This window comes from Pezoporus flaviventris, unplaced genomic scaffold (assembly GCF_033815535.1).
Source record: "Pezoporus flaviventris isolate CSIRO_AGI_PZ_B2104156 unplaced genomic scaffold, CSIRO_AGI_Pfla_v1 ptg000002l, whole genome shotgun sequence".
Taxonomy (NCBI): domain Eukaryota; kingdom Metazoa; phylum Chordata; class Aves; order Psittaciformes; family Psittacidae; genus Pezoporus; species Pezoporus flaviventris.
This window is the reverse complement of record NW_026892550.1, coordinates 73624445-73644853: the sequence shown is the minus strand read 5'-3', so window position 1 is coordinate 73644853 and position 20409 is coordinate 73624445. Positions and strand designations below refer to the sequence as shown.

Genomic DNA, 20409 nt, shown 5'->3' with positions numbered 1-20409 from the left:
ACTGATGTTGGGTGTGGTAATACCTAAAATACTCACAGAAATAACATATTAATGAAATCTCCTTGTTTATCAAACAAGATTACAATAATGCAATACAGAAGGTACTTGAGCAACAAGAAAGAGGAGTCTTCATCAACATGTAACTCCTTTGGAGAATAACAAAAGACCCCCCCCCCCCCAAAGAAACAAACAAACAAAAAATAACAGACCAGATAAAAAGCATAGGGAACATGACTTTGGGCCAATGACCCTCGGGTAGGTATATACGTAATACAGGACTTTTTTGGGTAACATGGAACTCAAACACAACACAATTTTGAGGTGTATGTACACTTGTTTGGGGTTTGGCTTAAAAGCTGCCCTCTCCCCACCAGACACTACCGTGCCTGTGTTGTTTTGTGGTTATCTTAAGTAAAGCCCAATGTGCGTAGACAGATACCCTGAAATAAGCCCTTGAAAACAACTGCTGGAAAGACAACTGCTGCCTCGTTCATTTTAACGGGCTATTAACTCGAACACCCTGCAGTCTGGAACAGCCCCAACAGAGGCTTCCTGGGCTGTGACCGGACGACTGGAAGAGTTGCTCCCAGTTACCTCAGGTGCCACCACAACAGCGCCTGGGACAGCCGCGCTCTCAACCACTGACAGAAGGGGAATGTAGGAGGAGGGGCTGCCGCAACCCCTTACCTTGCAGCGGCTGCCCCTGCCCTCTGCCTTCAGCATACCGCAAAAACGCAGCCTCGACACGTCCTTCCAACACGGGCACCCGTGAGGAAGCCTCCCGCGTGCCTATTGCGCATGCGCAGCGCTGCCGCACTCCAGCTAAGGCGGCTGTTTCCTCCTCCCGGGCTTTCTCCGGCGAGCGTGAGGGGGTGATGCTGTGATTGGTCTGTCTACTTCAGCCGCTTCCGTGACTCCCCCCTCCCTTTGGTCTCCCGCAGCGCTATCTCCTTCCGGGCGCTGGGAGCGCTCGAGAAGATCCGGATACCGTTATGGAGACCCCCACCCGCCTTCCTGCCCCCCCCACGCCTGCCGGCCGCCCCATTGCGCAAGCGCACCAGTGGGCGGGAGAAGGGAGGAGGGGCGCGCGGCTCCGGGAGAGGAGGGGGGAAGCAGAAGTTTGTGTGAGGGCGGGGCTGCGCTCGGACTCGCCGCCGGGAGAAGGGGAGAGCTGGAGAGCTGGAGAGCTGGAGAGCTGGAGAGCTGGAGAGCTGGGAACGATGCGCGCACTGGGGGTGAAGTGGCAGTCGTGTTCGTGTCGCGGCGGGAGGTGAGGCAGCGGCGAAGGCCCCCGAGTGGGAGGTAGCCGTACGTCCTGAGCTGGGGAATGGGGAGTGGGGAGTGGGGTCTGTCTCTTGCCCTCAGCAAGATAGGGCGAGCTGTGCCGGGCGGCAGCGGCCGGGAGTCGGGACTGCCGCGGGCCGTTCACCTGCTGCCGGCACGTCTGGTGGCGGCTGGGGCGGTCACGTCCGGTGAGGGGAGGCCGAGGGCTGAAGTGGGGACTGTCTGGTCAGGTTGCAGCGCTGAGCCGGCGACCGGGTCGCTCGCCTGAGACGCCGCCGGCCCCTGGCCCGGGGAGCGGCGCCCACCCGCGGAGAGGCCCTAGTGGGAGTGAGGCCCTGAAGCCGCCTGTGGACGGCCCAGGTGAGGGTCACACACAGATCGTGGGGCGAGCTGTGGGCGCTGTCCCGTAGGCTGTGTAAACGGGGGACAGCCTGCCCCTGAAATGGGGATGTTTTCGTGTGGAGACGGGTGTGCGCCTCTGTGTTGGTTCTGTGAGAGCCAGAACCTAATGTTTAACTTGGTAGTCACATGCCCATCAGGCAGTTTCTCTGAAGTGTTTTCAGAGGGTGTTTAGAACAGGAAATGCCAGTACAGGTAGTATGGAGCCGTTTGAAATTTAATCAGTTTACAGGATTTGGAGGCTGTGTTATTTGCTGTGTTCGTACAGGTAAGAATTTCCGAGGCATGTAGAGAGATGTATGCAAATTGTATGTTTAGCCTCTCATCTGAGTTTATCGTTTGCTTTGATTTTCAATGCAAATAATTTCAAGTCAGCTTTTGAACGGAAATATGTCTCACTCTTTCAACATGTATTTTTCCATTCCCACAATAAGTCTCAGTTTTTCATATCTCTACTTAATGTTTTACATTACATGTACATGCAAAAATATATTTTAAAAAATCCCTTCTTAACTTTGAAGCTACTGGGATTATTTTAAGAGAGAAAAACTTAATCACATAAACAGCACTGTGCCTGACTGATGCAGTATCCCCTTCCCCCTCTGACTCTAGTATTAACTGTTCTGTTTTTGTATAAGGGTAATTTTAGATGTTAAAATAGTGAAAGCTCATGTTATATAAATGTATAAACTATATATAATGTAATTTATAAGTAAATTAATTATCCTTATCAAATGATACATAGTCCTTTCCTCCCCTAACAAATTATTTCAAAGTAGGATATATTTACTGTTTTCTTTAGGTTTGTTTTTTAAGTTACTTGTGTAAAAAGTTATCCTGGACCAGTGGGATGTTGACAGTAAAATACGAAAATGTGCACTTTAATATCAGAAGTTGATAGTGCACGATCTTTGTCAGTCATAGGACATATGTGATGTACTCCTAACAGAATTGTTTGGGTATGAGACCCATGGGACTTCAGGGTCAGAGTATTAGCACTATCGTGTTTTGATTACATTGCTTCCTAAGATCTCAGTAGCAACACTTTGATTTTTCCTTGGTTAATGCCTCTTGGTAGAGTAGAACCATTCAGTCACATGAGGGGTGTAGTGATGGGAATGAAGTCTGTTCAGAGAGTTACTAAAAATTGTCCTCATGGCTTAAGCAGAAACAAACTGGTGTTAGCCAGGTAAATGAGACTTGAGTTGAGGCTGTAACAGGGACAGCAACTGGATAAGAATTTTAGATGTGTGAACTGAGTGAAATATTGGTGCAAAGGTCTTGTACAGATTTTTCATGAAGAAATTTAGGAAGTGTAACGATTCAGGGTTTGTTTTTGTTTTTTCTTTTGGTCAAACCAATAAAATACGTGTTGCCTTGAAGACTATGCTCATATTGCTTTTCCTTGTAACTCAGTTATGTTTTTGTTCCTGGTAACTTAAGAAACAGAACACTTTTTGGGAAGGAACAGAACTTCAGTGTTTTACACTTCTATTCATGGTCAAGCATCTACAAAGAAAACTGAAAGCATGGTTATAGTTTATGGACACAGTTAACTGGGAAAAGTAGGCAAGTGTGACAATTATGACTGTAGAGATACCTTCTATCTTTCTGAGGTTCAAGAAAGAGTACGTGGTAGTCTCAGAACAAAGCACTTTGTAAAGGAATAGGAAGATGGAGAAACAAAAACCTTCTCTGTTGTTTCTGTGTGATGATTAACTGCAGATGCTGGCCCATGTCATGGGTTCGGAATTTGTACTCTTTGAGATCTTTACTCAGAGTTCCTATTGTAGGTATTTCTAAAGTTGTCTAGTTATGACAGCCCAGAGATGCTGGGCTGTGAACCTGTTGTTTTGGTTTTGATGCAAACAGGAAAGTTTTTATTGGAACAGCTTAAAAAAAAAAAATAATCTGTGCTTATACAAAACCCGTCTGGGAAAGCATCTACTCTTCTAGTTCTCCCATCTTGAAGGGATACAGAGAAGTGTGCATACAAGAGCAGTCGTTTGACATATGAGGAACAGTTAAATGGATCAGGGCTGAAGAAGAGATGATAAAGGCCTTCAAAATAGAAAAAAAGAACCAAACCTGGGTTTAAAACTGTCAGAGATTGGTTGGAAGAATTTCTAGAAGTGATAACCCTCAAACGCTGTTTTTGTCTCTTGGGGACTTAATGAGTTAGTGACTGGAGGCAGAAAGAATGTGTCAGGCCAATACCACTGGCTGGTATACTTGCAAATGGCCCACAAAATCAAGGCTACTGGTTAATTGTCACTGCTAGGAATATAATTTGCTTTCCCCCACTCCCCGCACCGTTTTACAGTGGTGTTCTTGTTTCATGTTGTGTGTGTTGTATATAGGTGCTAATGATGAAGGTTATTTTCTCTGGTGTTTCAGATAGTGAGAATTTGCATGTTAACATATTTCCTTGTCAGTTTTTGCAGTGAATAGTATAATTTTCAAAGACAAAGACTGGTGATTACTAAAAGCATTAGGTGTATCTTATGGCAAAAAAGATCTCCTGATATATACAGTTCAACATGATGGTAAAGGTGCAAGGAGACAGGATTTGTGCAGGGACCAAAAAAATTGAGTGAACTCTCAAAATACCATCACAGTACAAATCAAATTTTTGTTCTTGACCAAATTTGGCAATTTTAAATGAAAACTTCTGAGCTGAGGAAAACAATAAAATTCTTGTACATTGTTGAAATTTTGATTGATTTCATTCTGTTGAGGAAGAGAGAGCAACCACAGTTTCCATAATGTTGGTTTGCTGCAGAAAACTCTATTTGGTTCCCATCATAAGCATATTACATTGTAATGCATTTAATTATTCTTTCTTCCTTTTTTTTTTTTGTTTTGTACTGGAATTCCTAGGTTTTAACATATATTACTTTAGAAATTGATTTACCACAGTTGTCAGACCATTGAGTAGGTTGCCAGGCTCAGCACAGAAGTGTGAACTTCCAAGCAGAAGCAAAGAAACTGTGTTGCTTAAAAGTAAGCTTAGCATTGGGAATGAAAAAGCTTTGCCAGTAGTCATGCAACACACTTCAAGGAGTTGCAAAATGAAGCTAAGAAGATGTAAATAATGATTCTTCAGGCAAATTTCAGAGATACACAGAGCCAACAACTTCTGAACCCATCGCAAGTTTCCACCTGATTTGATGGAAGGTCTAGAAGTCTTATAAATGATAATGTACTTACAAAGTACATGAAAACAGGCAGCTGGCTGGAAGAGAGAGACCTTATAAGAAGAAATAAGGAGCAGAGGTGGCAAAATCCCCAAGTAGGTAGAAAACCACATGAGAACTCAGCTGTGAGACGTAAAACTATCAGAAGCCAAGCATTGATAGTTTCAGTATTCAGACTTTATCTCCGCTGTTTATCTCAACAGTTTTATCTAAATGAGTATCAAAGATTCCTAAACCTAAATCTGCTTGTAGAAGTTACTTGTTTAGGTAAAATAGTGACTGCTGATTTGTAAGCTGATTCAGTGACATTACTTGTTATATTGAAAAGATTGTGATGGTTGCAGTTACTTGTGTGCTAGGGTATAGCAGCAGAACTGGTGGTAACATGTGTTTCTGCTGACTAGCATGTCTGTTCTTCTAGAAGCTATAGAGGCAAGCGGCTGGAAATTTGTGGCAGGCATATATTTTGTTCCGTAAGGCTGCACAACAGAAGGTGGCCATGTGCTTGTTGAGATCATTGATGACTGAAGAACAGTGTCTGCTCTTCAGAGGTAGGTGAGGTAGGAGAATTTAGGCTTTAAAATGGATGTTGATTTGGAGAGTTCATAGCCTTTGTTGAGTGCCTTTGGTTGGAAACAGTCATCCAAAACTGATCCCTTTAATCTGAAGGCCTTTTTTTTTTTTTTTAACAAACTCAGACTTTGATATGCTTGCATGTTGTAAATTTAAAACCAAGATGCTAGTCTAAACTTTGTCTCCTTAGGGCTGTGATGACAAATGGATGACATAAGTTAGTCACATTGCTTATGGCACCATTGGAAGGCTCATCTACAGTGCCCCTCTAGAGAACTCTGTGTCAAGATAGTATTATTTCACAGCTTCTCTCTGTTCCTTGGGTTGAATGACCATTTGGGGGGCGAAAGAGTATAGTAGGGGGACTTGAGTACCCATTTGGTGCGAAGTTCTGGTTGAGAAGTACAGAGAGATCTTTTAGATGGAATACCTTTCTGACATGCCCTTCTTGCTTTTTCTTATATATTTGGATTGTTTGAATTGTTGGAGGAGGAAGTATGTTTAGTTTGACCTATGCAGTTTAAAGAATTAATTTATGGAAAAAGTAATTTAAGATGGTTGGAGTGAAATAATATTTAAGTAGCTTCTGATCTTTCTGGTGGTGTATTTAAATTTTCAGGAAAAGGTGTACTAATGTTGTGGGTACTTAACAGAGGCCATATGAATAAAATATCAGTGTTCTGGAAAATTAGTATCTGGCCCAGATATGAAAACTGTACAATGAATGTATCCTCCAATTTATTAGGATAAGATTGTGTGCGCTTGCCTGGTGTAATAGCTGGAATTGTTTTTATTCACAACTTTGTGAATGTGAAATTATACAGCATCGTAATGAAATGTGACGGTAACATAGTGATAACCCAGAACCATTTTTTAAATTATTTTTTAATTACTATTTTTATTTTTTTGCAGTGAATGATTAACTTTTCTGAAACCCAGCCCAGCAGGTAAATGCTTAGAGTCATAGAATAGTTAGGGTTGGAAAGGACCTTAAGATCATCTAGTTCCAACCCCTCTGCTGTGGGCAGGGACACCTTGCACTGAACCATATCACCCCAAGACTGCCCAACGTGGCCTTGAACATTGCCAGGGATGGAGCATTCACAGCTTCCTTGGGCAACCCATTCCAGTGCCTCACCACCCTTACAGTAAAGAACTTCTTCCTTATATCTAACCTGAACTTCCCCTGTTTGAGTTTGAACATATTACCCCTTGTCCTACCACTACAGTCCCTAATGAAGAGTCCCTCCCCAGCATCCTTATAGGCCCCCTTCAGGTACTGGAAGACTGCTCTGATGTCTCCAAGCAGCTTCTCTTCCCCAGGCTGAACAGCCCCAACTTTCTCAGCCTTTATTTGTATGGGAGGTGCTCCAGTCTCCTCCTCCTCCTCGTGGCCCTCCTCTGCACTTGCTCCAGCAGCTCCATGTCCTTTTTATGTTGAGGACACCAGAACTGTACACAATACTTCCAAGCATCCCTGAAATGCAAGACAGAATTACTTTCTAGGAGTTCTTAGTGATTGAGTACTCTTTGTCTTAAATTGTTCTGGAAGAGCTCCCTTATTTTGGCTGCTGTATGCTGAGCAATCTCTACATGAAATGCAGACAGCGGGCACAGGTTTGCTGAATTGCCACTGTTGGTGAGGTACCAGTGCATAAGCAGTTTTGGAGATGAGAGATGTAGTGTATTCAGTTGGGAGACTTGACAGCAAGCCTAGTGTTTCTGCCTCACTGTTTTGATCCTGTTGCTCTTGCCCTCTCAAAGGTAAGAGCACAATGAGGGACACCTCAAGCATGCATTGTCATGCAAATATGCTTCACACCTTTATGGGTAGCACAGGCCATCTGTACTATTCCAGTCCAGTCTCTTTCCTGTTTTTAACTCTTCATTGTACCCAGTTTGACATCGCTGATTACCAAATATAGTTCATCTTAACATCAGTTTTGTCTTCTGGGACAGGAGCAGGAGGGGGGAGAAAACGGTACACAATTCTCCATATGGGAAACTATATAAAGTGGAATCAGGAACCCTGTATCACCAATAAAATGCATGCTCAAGCAGATTTTCTAGTATGTCAAGGGGAAGGTTCTTTCTCTGACAAAAATGTATTGGGTCAGTTTTTCAATATGAATAGAGAAATACTAAATCAGAAATCAGTAGAAAGTATTTGGTGGTTGAAAGAGTTTAATGGAAGATTTTTCTGGGTTGTTTGGGTTTGTTTGGCTTTTTTTTTTGTTTAGTTTTTGAAGTTTTGGGGGTGTTGTTTGGTGGGTTTTTTTTTTTTTTTAGTTATATTTCTGATGTCATCCTTAGCAGTTAAAAGTTATGATTCCCTGTGACAGCAGGAGACTTTTTGGGCCAAATAATGCATCATATTACTAAGTGCTTTTGATGCGTGGTATTAGCTTCTTGAATACATTTCTTTTATATGTGTTCATATATATGTATCTGATTACAAACAGCTATACATCTTACATTTTTTACTTGACTCCTCTTTACTGTAGTGATTCATTGTTTTCTATTAATGTACTGTACTGAAACTTTCACACAAAAAACTGAAATGTTTCAAACAAAAGTTTGAAACTTTTCAAACTTTTCAAACACTTGTGAAAATATTTTCTTGCGTTTAATTGCTCTGTGCAGATACCATGTTAACACTTCTGCATACCTGACTTCAAAGAATCTTTCATCTTTTTCTGTGCTAATCTTTGTTTTACTCTCACTTTCACCTCTGTCCCGATTTTCTTAAGAGTTTGGCCCTTTGTGGAAAAATGGGTGTTACACTGTGGAGCAATTCGACTTTCATGTGGGGGGAAAAAATTGAAATTGATACTCCTTTTAATTAAGGTTCGGATAAGATCTTAAGCTAATACGTGTTTCCAGTTACTCGCTACCTTTTTTTTTTTTTTTTTACTTTCTATGTTTATTGAAGTAAACAAAGAAAACAAAATTACCACATGATATTCTGTCAAGGTCAGTTTCCAGTTAGATTGGAGACTTCTTCCTCAGTGCTGTCACAAATCGCACTTAATATTTCCAGTATTATTACATCAAATTACTTATGGGTGAGGTACAGTAACATCAGTAAACAAACAAAAACATCTGATTATACGTGGGGCAGAAGGGACTTTTGGTTAGGTTCCAGTTAGTGATTTTTATACATTTTTTTTATTATTATTTTTTATAATGCAGGCAAGTACTAATGTTCCTTTTAAATAAAAGGACAATAGTTTTAGGGGTGCAAGATTGCCTGCAGGTATTTTTGGAAGTCATACGATTTGTTTCTGTGGTATCCCAACTGTACAATACTTGTAGAACTGTTTGCTAATGTGGTGTTGGTCGTTCTGAGCTGGGAAAAGTTAGCTTTTAATTTATCCAATGTTCCAGTTAGAAACTTTATTTTTGTGTTTTAATGCTGCTCACCAATCTTGAAAGGCTTGCACAGTTGAAAAAGATTATAGTGAGAAGTCTGCCTATTTCACATGCTTGTAAAATTTAAGTGAATATTTTGGTTGTAATGTGAGGCCATAATTTCAATCCCCCCCCCTTTTTTTTTCCTCTCCACAAATATGCAGCCTTTATTGTTTTCCTTTAACTTTATTCTGCTCTGTGCAGTTACTTAAAATTTTTGTGTAGTGATTAAATAGTTATGCTAAACTGATTGAACAGTCCATTGTTATGAGGTGATGACTGCATGGCCTTTATATATGCCTGTGATGTTTCGGATGATGAGTCATTTAGCTTTAAACATGCACCTTCAGCAATAAGAGAAACAACTTAACTGCTGGAATTCGAAAATCTTAGAATCGGTTATTGGGGCATCTACTGGAATACTCTTGCTTTGTTATTTGCTATGTTTTTCAGGATGCTGTAAGAATACAACCAGGCTAATAAAGTATTTATGTGATATTTAATACAATTTTTTGAAAGCTGAGTATTAGCTGACAATCTGTACATTTTAGTAATCTTCAGGCACAGAAATATGTATTGGTTTGTGTGATTTGCTAGGATATTGAAATCAAAACCATCTTAGGCTTTCAAGTGTTGGATAAAAACACTTGGCAGTCTTTTTATTAAGACTTGGAGATTCAGAGAAAATTCATGTGATATGTGTTCTTTTTATAAGCAGTTGCATATCATTAGCACAACCATTAGAGTAATTTTATCATGGTTTTTAGAGGTCTAGTAAGTTGGGAGAGAAATGATTATGACATAAAATACTTTTTTTTTCACCTTTAAAACAACTTTTAGGTGGCAGTTGTTTCTTTTCTTCTTCCCTGGTTATTGTTGCACCTACCTTTAGGTTAGGAGGTTGTTTTGCCCATGATCCCTTTCCTGACCTTGGAGGATTTAACCTTTTGGAAACTGTATTTTTATATTTTCTGGTTTTTTTTCTTTCTTTTTTTTTTTTTTTCTTATTTCAGATTCACTGGAAAGAGAATGAAATAAACATGGAGTCTTCTAAACTGGAATGTATTTCATGGGTCACAGTTAAAAGTAAAAAGAAGATGGAAGAGAATGAGAGAACAGGAATATAACTACTGTTAAGAACTTTCCATTTTTTAAATGTAATACAGCTGGTGATTTATAGGAATACTTAATTGATATCCCTGGAAGGAGAAGTCAGTTACTGTGCTATTTGCTTAATAAGAACTTCTGATAACTTTTTCACACGTTTTAAACTTAACTGGACACCTTTTGGTTTTCTTTAAGTCTGAGAGTTAAAGATTTTATACATCTGTATTTTGACTGAGACACTGATCGTGGTAGATGGCTGACAGCAGCTCCTGGAAACAGACTTAAACCTCTGACTGGTTACTGTTGTATAGAGCTGAATGGAACACCATGATTTTAGAGTAATTCTCATAGGACCTTCTTCTTTGCCTTGCACCCATCGTACCCTTAATTATTTAAGTGTAAATATTGCAGTTACAAAGACTAAAAAATAATGGCATGGGTGAAATTCTTAAGAAAACCTGGGGGTAACCTTGGAAGAGTTTATCAGCCTGGAAGTATACTGTCCCTGGCCCCTACAAAAGGCTTATTAAATGAACCAGGACAAAACAGCTGCTTTCTTAATAGTGCTGTTCAGGTAAGAAAACAACTTGTTTTATTAACAGTTTTGCTTTTATAGCAGCTTAGATGGTCACAGTAGGGAAAGTGTTCTTTTGGCAATGCTGTTCTTATAATTCATATTGCAGTATGTGTATTCTACAGGAAATTTCAATAGTGTTAAATTCAGTTCTTGGTTAAACTTCTTAATGATTCCAAGTGAGACAGAAAAGCATGTCTGTGTGGAATCGATTTTCCTAAGGCAAGGGGAGGAAGGAAATGTGGCAACTGTAGAAAAGACTACTCCATGGAAATAATCATATTTAATATTTAATTTCAAGAAATTGAGTATTAAGTATTTAATTTTGCAAAAGATTACAGTGTTGTTTTGTTTGCATGCTTTAAGAATATCAGAAATACTTCCATTTTGTATCTGGAAACTCATGACTCATTAACTTTAAAACTTGCTGCTGAATTTTTAAACTAATGTTTCTGTCAAACATAAGTTTGTTACCTATCAAAATCTGAGATATTTTTTAATGTGGGGCAGTCAGTACTACTATTTGTATTGAATAGGACACTGTTTTTATTAAAATACTCTTTTCTCGAAATTAGCACAAGCCCGTTGTTCTGGGACATATCAGAAGATGCATGTATAGCTGAAAGCTTTGATTCTAACAGGAAAGACTGTAGTGATAGGACAAGGGGGAATGGTTTTAAAGTGAAACAGGTAAAGTTCAGGTTAGATATAAAAAGTTCTTTACTGTGAGGGTGGTGAGGCACTGGAACAGGTCGCCCAAAGTGATAAATGGCCCATCCCTGGCAGTGTTCAAGGCCAGCTTGGATAGAGCCTTGGGCAACATGGTCTAGTGTGTGGTCTCCCTGCCTGTTGCAAGGGGTTTGGAACTACATGATCTTAAAGTCCTTTCCAAACCTAAGCATTCTATGATTCTATGAATTAGAGTAGGAGATAAATTTGATACCAAAGAAATGTGATTTAGATTTCTTTTACTGTTTATATGCATATGTATTACTTGTCAAGTTCTTGCATGTGTTTGTTTACATACTGCTCTGAGCAGAAATTGAAAAAATGGTGGCTCTTCAGATGTCTTGGGAATAGTGACAATATCTGGTGAAAAATTGATATTTTACAAGCCTGCTTATGACAGGGAATATAGGGATCTACTTAATTCTCTGGCAGAGCAATGCTAGTCTTTATACAGTCTGCAAATTGGTATACCATGAATAACTAAGTTTATATTGTAGTCTTTTTTTAAATTTGGAAATTAACAGCAGCAAGTTTCTAGACTCTGTAAATAAAGAGCAGAACAAAGTACTTTTTTGTAATGCTTAAACTTTGGACCTAATTGTTATCAAATTGTACAAAATTATTTACCAAACTGGCAAGGGCTATAAATAGCTGCATTGGCTTCCTTCAAAAGAAAACCACAACACTCTAGTTCTTAAAAACAGTATGGATTTAAACATAGGAAATTGGAAAGATCTGTATGTGGTGTGTATAGCAACTGCATAAACTTAAAATATATGTAATAGATTTAGTAGAAGGAGTTTGCTGTTTTACATTCAGTGGGAACAGTCTGACCTATTTTCTCTTGCAGTTTTGCTGTTTTCACTTAGAGTGACCTAAAAATAAATTCTAAATAATTTTTAGTTATAGTTTCAGAGAATCCTACTACTTCACATCCTATTGCTGTTTGTGAAGCAGTGGCTGATTGGTGACTGCTGTTTTGCAAGGAGGAATGTGTTGCTTCTAACTTACGTTCACCCTTTAGAACTGAGTTTCAGATATTAATTTTCAAATGCATCCTAATTAGTTTTAGATTTTATATTTATAGATAGGATTGAGGTTTTTCACCTGGATATGCATTTGTTACTGTGCCTCTTGGAATTTATTTTTGAAGGGGAAGAGGAAGTTTGTGGGTTTTTTTTAATTCTCAGCTTTCTGAACTACTGCACAGATTATGTACTTAAGACGTCAGCTACTGAAAGTAGTGTGTGTAGCCAATCTGACATTACCCTTATACAAATAAAAAGTAGAAACAGGCCTGATTAAGCCCCAGGGTTAGTTTGATATGTGGAAAAACAAATACATTACAGCAATTGTTCTAGTAACAGACCATAAGAATGTAGTATAGGTTTAACCCAAAATAATGCTTGCATTTTACCCAGCAGTTCAGTTTCCATATTTTTTATTCTTTATTTGAAAGAAAGTACGAAAGGAGGGAGGGGGAATGAGAAAGAGAACCATAGCTACCTTCTTCTTTTGTAAAGCCGTAAGAAGTCTTAGAATCTCTGTACACAGTTTAGCTTGCTACTTGTTTCCATAAGAGTGCTTCACCTTTTTTTCCACACATGGTCTGCCATTGTTTCACAAAGTTTAAACAGATCTAAATTTTGAGTGGTAAATGCAACTGCATTTCCACTATTCACCAAGCTAATGGAAAAGGACCATAATTCTTGTAGCAGTATGATGCTCTAGTAGTACATTATATGAAATCAAAAAAACCCCAAACAAACAAAAAATAAATTACTGTATGTTATTGTTTTAAACATAGAACTTTCAGAACTCATTACTTCTGTTCTGTGAAACTTTATTTTTATAGGTGTTGTGGCAGCTTGACGTTTTTCGACGAAGTTTAAGAGGTTTAACTGGACATGTGTGTCAGGGAGATGCGTGCATATTTTGTGCTTTGAAGGTAAAGAATAATTTTTGGAAGACTTATCTTTCAAAATGAGGGGAAAAATAAGTAATTGTCACAAATCTATATTCCTGTCATGTATATGTCTGGTTGACTAAGTCATTCTTGTGTGAATATACAATTTAGAGTTAAGGATACTTGAAACAAATATTGTGTTTAAAGAAGGTATTTTACAGTACAGAAATTTGTCTGCTTATACATAAAACGGTTTTCCTATTTAAAGACAGACTTACTTGAAAATTTCTAGCTATCCTCTTGGAGATATTTTTATGTACGTATGCTTTTGTTCTTTCCTGTAGTGTTTGAAAACAGTTCTTTTACAATAACTATATTACTGTCTGTTAAGTACTCAAGATTCTTTTTATTCTGTAGTTCATGATGATGGTGGAGAGTATAATTGTTCAGTTTAGAAGTAATGAAAGGAAGGTAGTAGTACTGGAAAACTAATGAAAGCTGGTACCTTTTTTGTGTTTAGTGTAGAAAGTAAGTCAGATCTGCATATCTTTACTAGCGCATAAAACTTAGCTTCAAACCATTTTGTTAACTCATCTGAAGTCTGTCAAATTCTGTTATATTCTTACTGCTTTGGCTGTCTGCAGTTACTAGGGAAATAGCTGCAAGCATATCTCTTTCATTTGGGTATAAATACCAATGAGGAAACACAGGTATGTTTTTAGTAGTATGTGCTTTCTACTTTTACTGCAATTTGAAAATAAAGACACTTCTGGGGTTCCTATACAGGGCTGTAGAATGTTCTTTAAATACAGTAGTAGATATAGCAATATACAGAACTGGGAATTGTTCATCTGTAGGGAGCTTAAAAGGAAAACATTATTTGAAAATGTAGCTAACTGAGGAAGTGTTTTTTTGATGATGCTAAATTGTAGGTGAGAATAAACCCAAGTATTTTCGAGTTTATTCTTAGGGAGTTTCACAGACTGAAATGTATTACTTGTACATAAAGTCCAGATCATAACTCAGGCATTCCTGTGTTTTCAGAAAAAAATCTGTGTCAGTCTTGGGATTATATCTTCAGTTTCCTAGAGTTTTGTGCGTCCAGAGATTCATGTCTCTATCTGATATAATACATAGTAAATTTTATGATCTTTTGATTTGACCGATATTACATATGAAGTTCACACACAGTCTTCCAAGTTGCGCTGTAACCACCTTTAAGAAATGAAGAGGGATTGGTGCATGGCAATTGCTGGAATGTGTGTGTTACACTACATAGTCTTAATGACTAATCATATAGCTGAAATTATAGTAAAAATAATGTAGTCACTTCAGTGTGCTCAAACATGAAGAAGGAAGTGTGGTGTGTTGCAGTTGAACCTGTTAGTAAGGAATTGCTCTATTCTAAGGGTGCGCTTGTGAAGACCAGGTGCTGCTTTTTTTTCAAGCAGAACATACCACTTGCTGTACCTTAATGTCCTCTCTCTTCCTGTATTTTTTTGGGTTCCAGTATGAAGAAGGTTAAGGTTTGCATCACTTGAAGTCACTTTCCAAAGCAGTACACTAGCTTCAGCTGCTTCATAAGGCAGCTGTAATTGAGGACTTTAAATTTTCTTTATTCTTTCAAGTATCTGTTCTTGAGGGATTGCTTACTGCCATTATGCATCTCCGTGTGTGATTTGTCTAAACAGCTTACTGTACCTGAATATTTTGCGTTGCCTGGACAGTCTTCCTATTCTGATCAATTCCCAAGAATGCTGTTAAACAGTGGTATTGCTGCCTGTTCTGAAATTGGTTAAAATGGAATTAGTTATTTTTTTTAATAGTATAGAATCATAGAATACGGTTGGAAAGGACCTTAAGATCATCTAGTTCCTACCCCCCTGCCATGGGCAGGGACATGTCACACTAAACCATGTCACCCAAGGCTCTGGCCAGCCTGGCCTTGAACACTTTATAACTCCATGGCCAGTAGCCTAGGTACTGAACTCAAAACATCGTAGTTAACACATTTGGAAGTATCTGTCCTCAGTCATTATGTCAACTGTTTATTTTTATTTCTTGGCTTTTTAGAGATACTGGTTGAGTGTTTCTGTTTGTTCTATGTTCAGAACCTATGGTGTTTTGATTTTCATGCAGTGTATATACTGGATGAAGATGCATTTTGGTAACTTGGGTTGTTTTCTGGTTTTAGTGTGGGGTTTTGGCTAGGTTTTTTTTTTTCTTTGTGGTCTTGGGCTATTTTAACCATTCTTGTTCCCCAGAAAAGGATGTTATTTTATGTAAATTGGCCTTTCCTGTGAACTGCATAGCCAATAAATTCTGGTTTCCTTCAGTTCAATCCATTTATCTTTTTCTTTCAGAAATTCAATATGCTCTTTTCTTTTCTGGATAACACTGGGACTTGGACAATGCAGGCCACTAAAATGAGCATACGTATCTGCATAACTGCTTATCTGTACTTTTTTTAAATCTGGACATGTAAGGCTCTGTTGCATATAAAAAATGACCTACCAGCCAAAAAAGAGAAGTGATAAATGTTTTAAAAGCAGAGTTAACTTGTATTATCAGATCTGTTTAAAACTTAATTTTGAATGTTTACACGAGATAGCAACTGTAATTTTTATGAGTAGTACATGCTTTTTGTTATGGAGGGAAGTTTAAATATTTGACAGACACCCTGGAACGAATCATGGTTAAAACACTACTTTGTGTTAGCACTGAAACTTGGCTTATCTCTTGTGTCTTTGCCTTCTGTCCAACAGGTTGTTTTTTAATTAAGGCCTGTGTGAAAAATGCAGATCTTTATTTATATTTCACATGGCTTCTCTCTATTTGTTTTGTGTTTATTCTCTTCTTTTTTTTTCCAAATTTTGGCTTAAAATTCTTGACAGTGGAATACACCCTTTAATATCTGCAAATGTTTTCTCATTTGTTTAAGGTCTTTTAAATTCCATTTTTTTTCAAAATCAACTTCCCTTACTTGCTAAATGATAAGGCCACTTGCATACATATCTCTGCCAAAAAGAGTAGTAGCAGCCAACTACCTCTTCTGGGAAATTAATTAAAAATCAAGTGCAATTTATCCTCATGTTCTGGATCTGCAGATACTAACCTTTTCTGTTTGTATTGTGTGCACTGGTTCAGCAGAGAGCTGAGCAAGGATTATAAGCATTCTATCTAATTTATGTGAGGTTTTTTGCATATCCATAATTTAAATAACGATACAATCCTGTCTGTAGTTGTTACTTTATAAGCGGTGGGCTTTAAACTAATCTGAGTGGCATTACATTATGCCTCAAGAAATGCACATCATCTGTAAAGATGAGATATGTATGCATGAACCACTATTCCAGAAATAGCATTAAAAAAGCTGTACATTTATGGACCAGGGCTTGTGTTGCTTCTGGGGGTCAATCACTTGCACTTCCATATGCTTCTATGTTGTTTTCCTATTGGATCTAAGTTAAGTTTGGTAGCATAACTTATTATAATGGAATATGGAACAGAACAGGGAACCTATGTAGCCTTAAGATAAAGTGGTAGCTTCTAAAGTTGCACAGATTAATAAACGTTTACAATATTTGCTGCTTAGGCATGCTGTGTAAGAACTGGTGTATTTCTGTAGAACTATAATGTCTAGTCAAATGACTACTAAAGCTAAGTAATCGTATTTCCTTCTAGGCAATATTTTCACAATTTCAACACAGTCGAGAAAAAGCACTCCCATCAGATAATATGCGACATGCCCTGGCAGAAAGTTTTAAGGATGAACAGCGTTTCCAGCTTGGATTCATGGATGATGCAGCAGAATGCTTCGTTAAGTATTCTTTGTAATAGCTGAGTAGAATTATGTTAGATTTGTGAATGCCAAGCTGGCTGCTTGTTTTGTCGCTCCAGGCTCACAGGTAGGATACAAGTGATGTAATACTACAAACCTCCTTTATGCCAGTTTAGGGGAACAGGCACATGGAGTTAAGTGTCTGGTAATGTGGGGTAGAGTAATTTGCTCCATACTCCCTAACTCTCTTGGGCAGAGGGATATGTGAAATATGGTTACTGCAGGAGGTCACTGAGGATGATGAGCTCTCAGTCATTGCTAAAAGTTCATGAATGGAGAGAAGGGTTTTCTTCGAGGGAGAAGAGGTGTCTATGGATTTGAATATATAGACTGTTCCTCCAAGAGTTCTTTCATCAGTTATCGAAATGTATCCCATTGCAACTAGCCATCTTGTTTCTAAAGTCTTCTGCAGAAGATATTTTCATTTTCTTGTCCAAGAATGAACAAATACACGAAGATCTTGACTCTTGCATGAAGTGTCTCCCTGAAAAACATGAGCCATTACTGTTGCTGAAAATCGTGTAGAACACTGGTAAAGAGGCCTTTCTAAGAAGTCCTTTGTTAGACTATGAAAATTGTTCAGCATTAAAAAAAATGGGATCATTTAAAATAAAATGGGATCTGGACAGGCTCTGTTGATGGGCTGTGGCCAGTGGCATGAGGTTCAACAAGGTGAAGTGCTGAGTCCTGCATTTGAACCACAACAACCCCATACACTGCTACGGGCTTGGCAAGAGTGGCTGGAAAGCTGCTTGGTGGAAAAGGACCAGGGGGTGCTGATAGACAGCTGAACATGAGCCAGCTTGTGCCCAGGCAGCCAACCAGCATCCTGACCTGTATCAGAAATAGTGTGGCCAGTAGGGCCAGGAAGTGATCATCCCCCCATACTTGGCACTGGTGAGGCTGCATCTCAAATCCTCTGTGCAGTTCTGGGCCCCTCGCTGCAAGACAGACATTGAGGTGCCGGCAGGTCCAGAGAGGGGCTGCGGAGCTTGTGAAGGGTCTGGAGTATAAGTCTGACAGGGATCAGCTGAGGGAACTGTTTTAGTCTGAAGAAGAGAAGGCTCCAGGGGGGACCTGAACACTCTCTAAAACTACCTGAAGGGAGGTTATGTAGTGAAATAGGTGTCAGTATCTTCTGCCAAGTAACAAGGGATAGGACAAGAGGTAACGGCCTCAAGCTGCGCAAGGAGAAGTTTAGATTGTGTATTAGGAAAAATTTCTTCACGGAGAAAGGTGGTCAGGCTTTGGAGCAGGCTACCTAGGAAAGTGGTGGAATCGCCATCTGTGGAAGTGTAATGTATATAATATGTATATAAGGCCCTCACTGATAATGGTTTAGTGGTGGTCTTGACAGTCCTGGAGTAATGGTTGGACTTGATGATTTTAAAGGTCTTTTTCAACCTAGTTGGTTCCATGATTCTATGAAAAAATATATCACTATTAACCTTCAGGCACAAAGTTGAGGGACAGAAGATATAGTTGCTACTTTGAATACTTTCAGCTTTGGACGTTCATGTGAGTATCCACAGGTGGATACCTACCTGCTAGATGGGTTTTCACATGCATACAGAAAAACATAAAAACATGAAGAACTGAGACAGAGGCCTAATCTAAAAAAACATTTCAGATATTGCATGCAATGACATTAATATCATATCTTACTGTAAGAACAGCTTTTCAATTTTTTCTTGATGATTCACTTCCTCCAAAGAAGAATGCACTCTGGAAGAACAGGTACATAACTGTTGTTTTATGCTGTTTTGTTAATGAATGGAAACCTTAAGGTGAAGAGAATTCTCATTGGACTGTGAATAGGAAGGGTTATTAAATACACATTAGACTTATAGATGGACTATTTGGAGCCAAGGGGAGTAGTTGGAGTATTAAACTGTAATTTTAATGTTGCTCCTATATTCTGACTTCACCAGTTGAGTTTATATTTACATTATTATTTCTATTTAGGAAAACATCCTTGAGAGGATCCATTTTCACTTGGTACCAAACAGTGAAACAGATATGTGCACTTCAAAATCCTGTATTTCTCATCAGAAGTTTGCTATGACACTGTACGAACAGGTCAGACCTTTATTTGATTTCTTTAACAAATAATTGGTTTCCACTGTCCTGAGTAAATAAAAAGTATTTTTATTTTTGTAGTGTGTATGTCATACTTGTGGAGCATCATCAGACCCATTGCCTTTTACGGAATTTGTGCGTTATATTTCTACCACAGCCCTGTGGTAAGAGCTTTTATTTTTGTATATCGTTTTTTATATACACCCTTTCAAGAATAAGCAAAGCATACCAGAGAAATGCTGTAATTGTTAAAAATGGATGTGTGTTCCTTTGTTAAAATGTTTATTTGAGATATGGTCCAAAAATAACATTTGAATTTCAAAACCAAGATTTAGAGAGAACTTGACAAAATGTATTGCTACTGTGTTATCACTTTATCTTTCCTTTTTAGTTGAAAGATAGAGTTGAGATTTGACTGAAATCTCTTTAACTCTTAAGAAAGGATATCAACAGTTATTTCCATTTATTTTTTAACAGTAATGAAGTAGAAAGAATGATGGAGAGGCATGAACGCCTCAAGCCAGAAATGTTTGCGGAACTGCTGCAGGCAGCGAATACTAGTGATGACTACAGAAATTGTCCTGTAAGTAACCAAAGATGTTGCATTACTTCAAGACACAAGGGACAACTTTCTAAGATAATACATTGGACTAAAGTATTCCCTGAAAAGTAGGATTACCTGTGGCCACTTCTACACAGCCCAACTTAGGGGGAAAAAAAATAAATTTCTATTTTATTTAAATTTATATTGTATTGTTCCGGTTACAGATAAACATCGTATGTAGGTGCGAGTGGCCTGTTTAGACAGTTATTAGGTTTGTGTTTTATTCCTCAGTTCATGTTCAACCTGGTTAGTTGGAACAGGTGTATTTTCTGGAGTGAAGCTGCTGTAGTTCATATACACTGACAGCCCAACAATATTAATTTTTAATTGAAAGAATTGTGTGCTTCTGCTGACAAAAATAATCTCTTTTCGCTTATTCTATGTAACATATCTCTTTCTCTGCATAAATACTGTTAATTTAGGAACCATAGAAAAGTACACAAGAACACAGAGTTAAGCTTGAATGATTAAATGGATGAGGAACGAAAGAGAAAATGTGATGTTGACTTAGATGTTTTGGAGGTTTCTGTTTTAAGGTGGTGATTGGATGTGGAAGTTTAGCTGTAGTCTTCATCAGACTGTGTTTTTTTTATCATGAATTTTATCCTTAAATTGTTAGAAACAAACGCCATAATTGGAGAATTTGAGTGCATAATTTGGGAAGCTGTAGAGTTGTATTATTGCACTATTTCTTGTCTAGTAACT

At 38.4% G+C, this 20409-nt stretch overlaps 1 protein-coding gene across 1 annotated transcript in view; it reads left to right on the top strand.

The window, feature by feature from the left end:
* Positions 1-1785: 1785 nt before the first annotated feature.
* The window catches only part of USP53 (ubiquitin specific peptidase 53), a 38345-nt gene continuing 19721 nt past the window's right edge, over positions 1786-20409 (top strand). Inside the window, exons 1-7 of the mRNA XM_061443718.1 lie at positions 1786-1951; positions 9878-10545; positions 13130-13222; positions 16865-16999; positions 18987-19100; positions 19182-19264; positions 19578-19683. Of these exons, the coding sequence (XP_061299702.1) occupies positions 10402-10545; positions 13130-13222; positions 16865-16999; positions 18987-19100; positions 19182-19264; positions 19578-19683 (675 nt within the window). The 5' untranslated portion in view covers positions 1786-1951; positions 9878-10401. The remainder of the gene's footprint in view (positions 1952-9877; positions 10546-13129; positions 13223-16864; positions 17000-18986; positions 19101-19181; positions 19265-19577; positions 19684-20409) is intronic.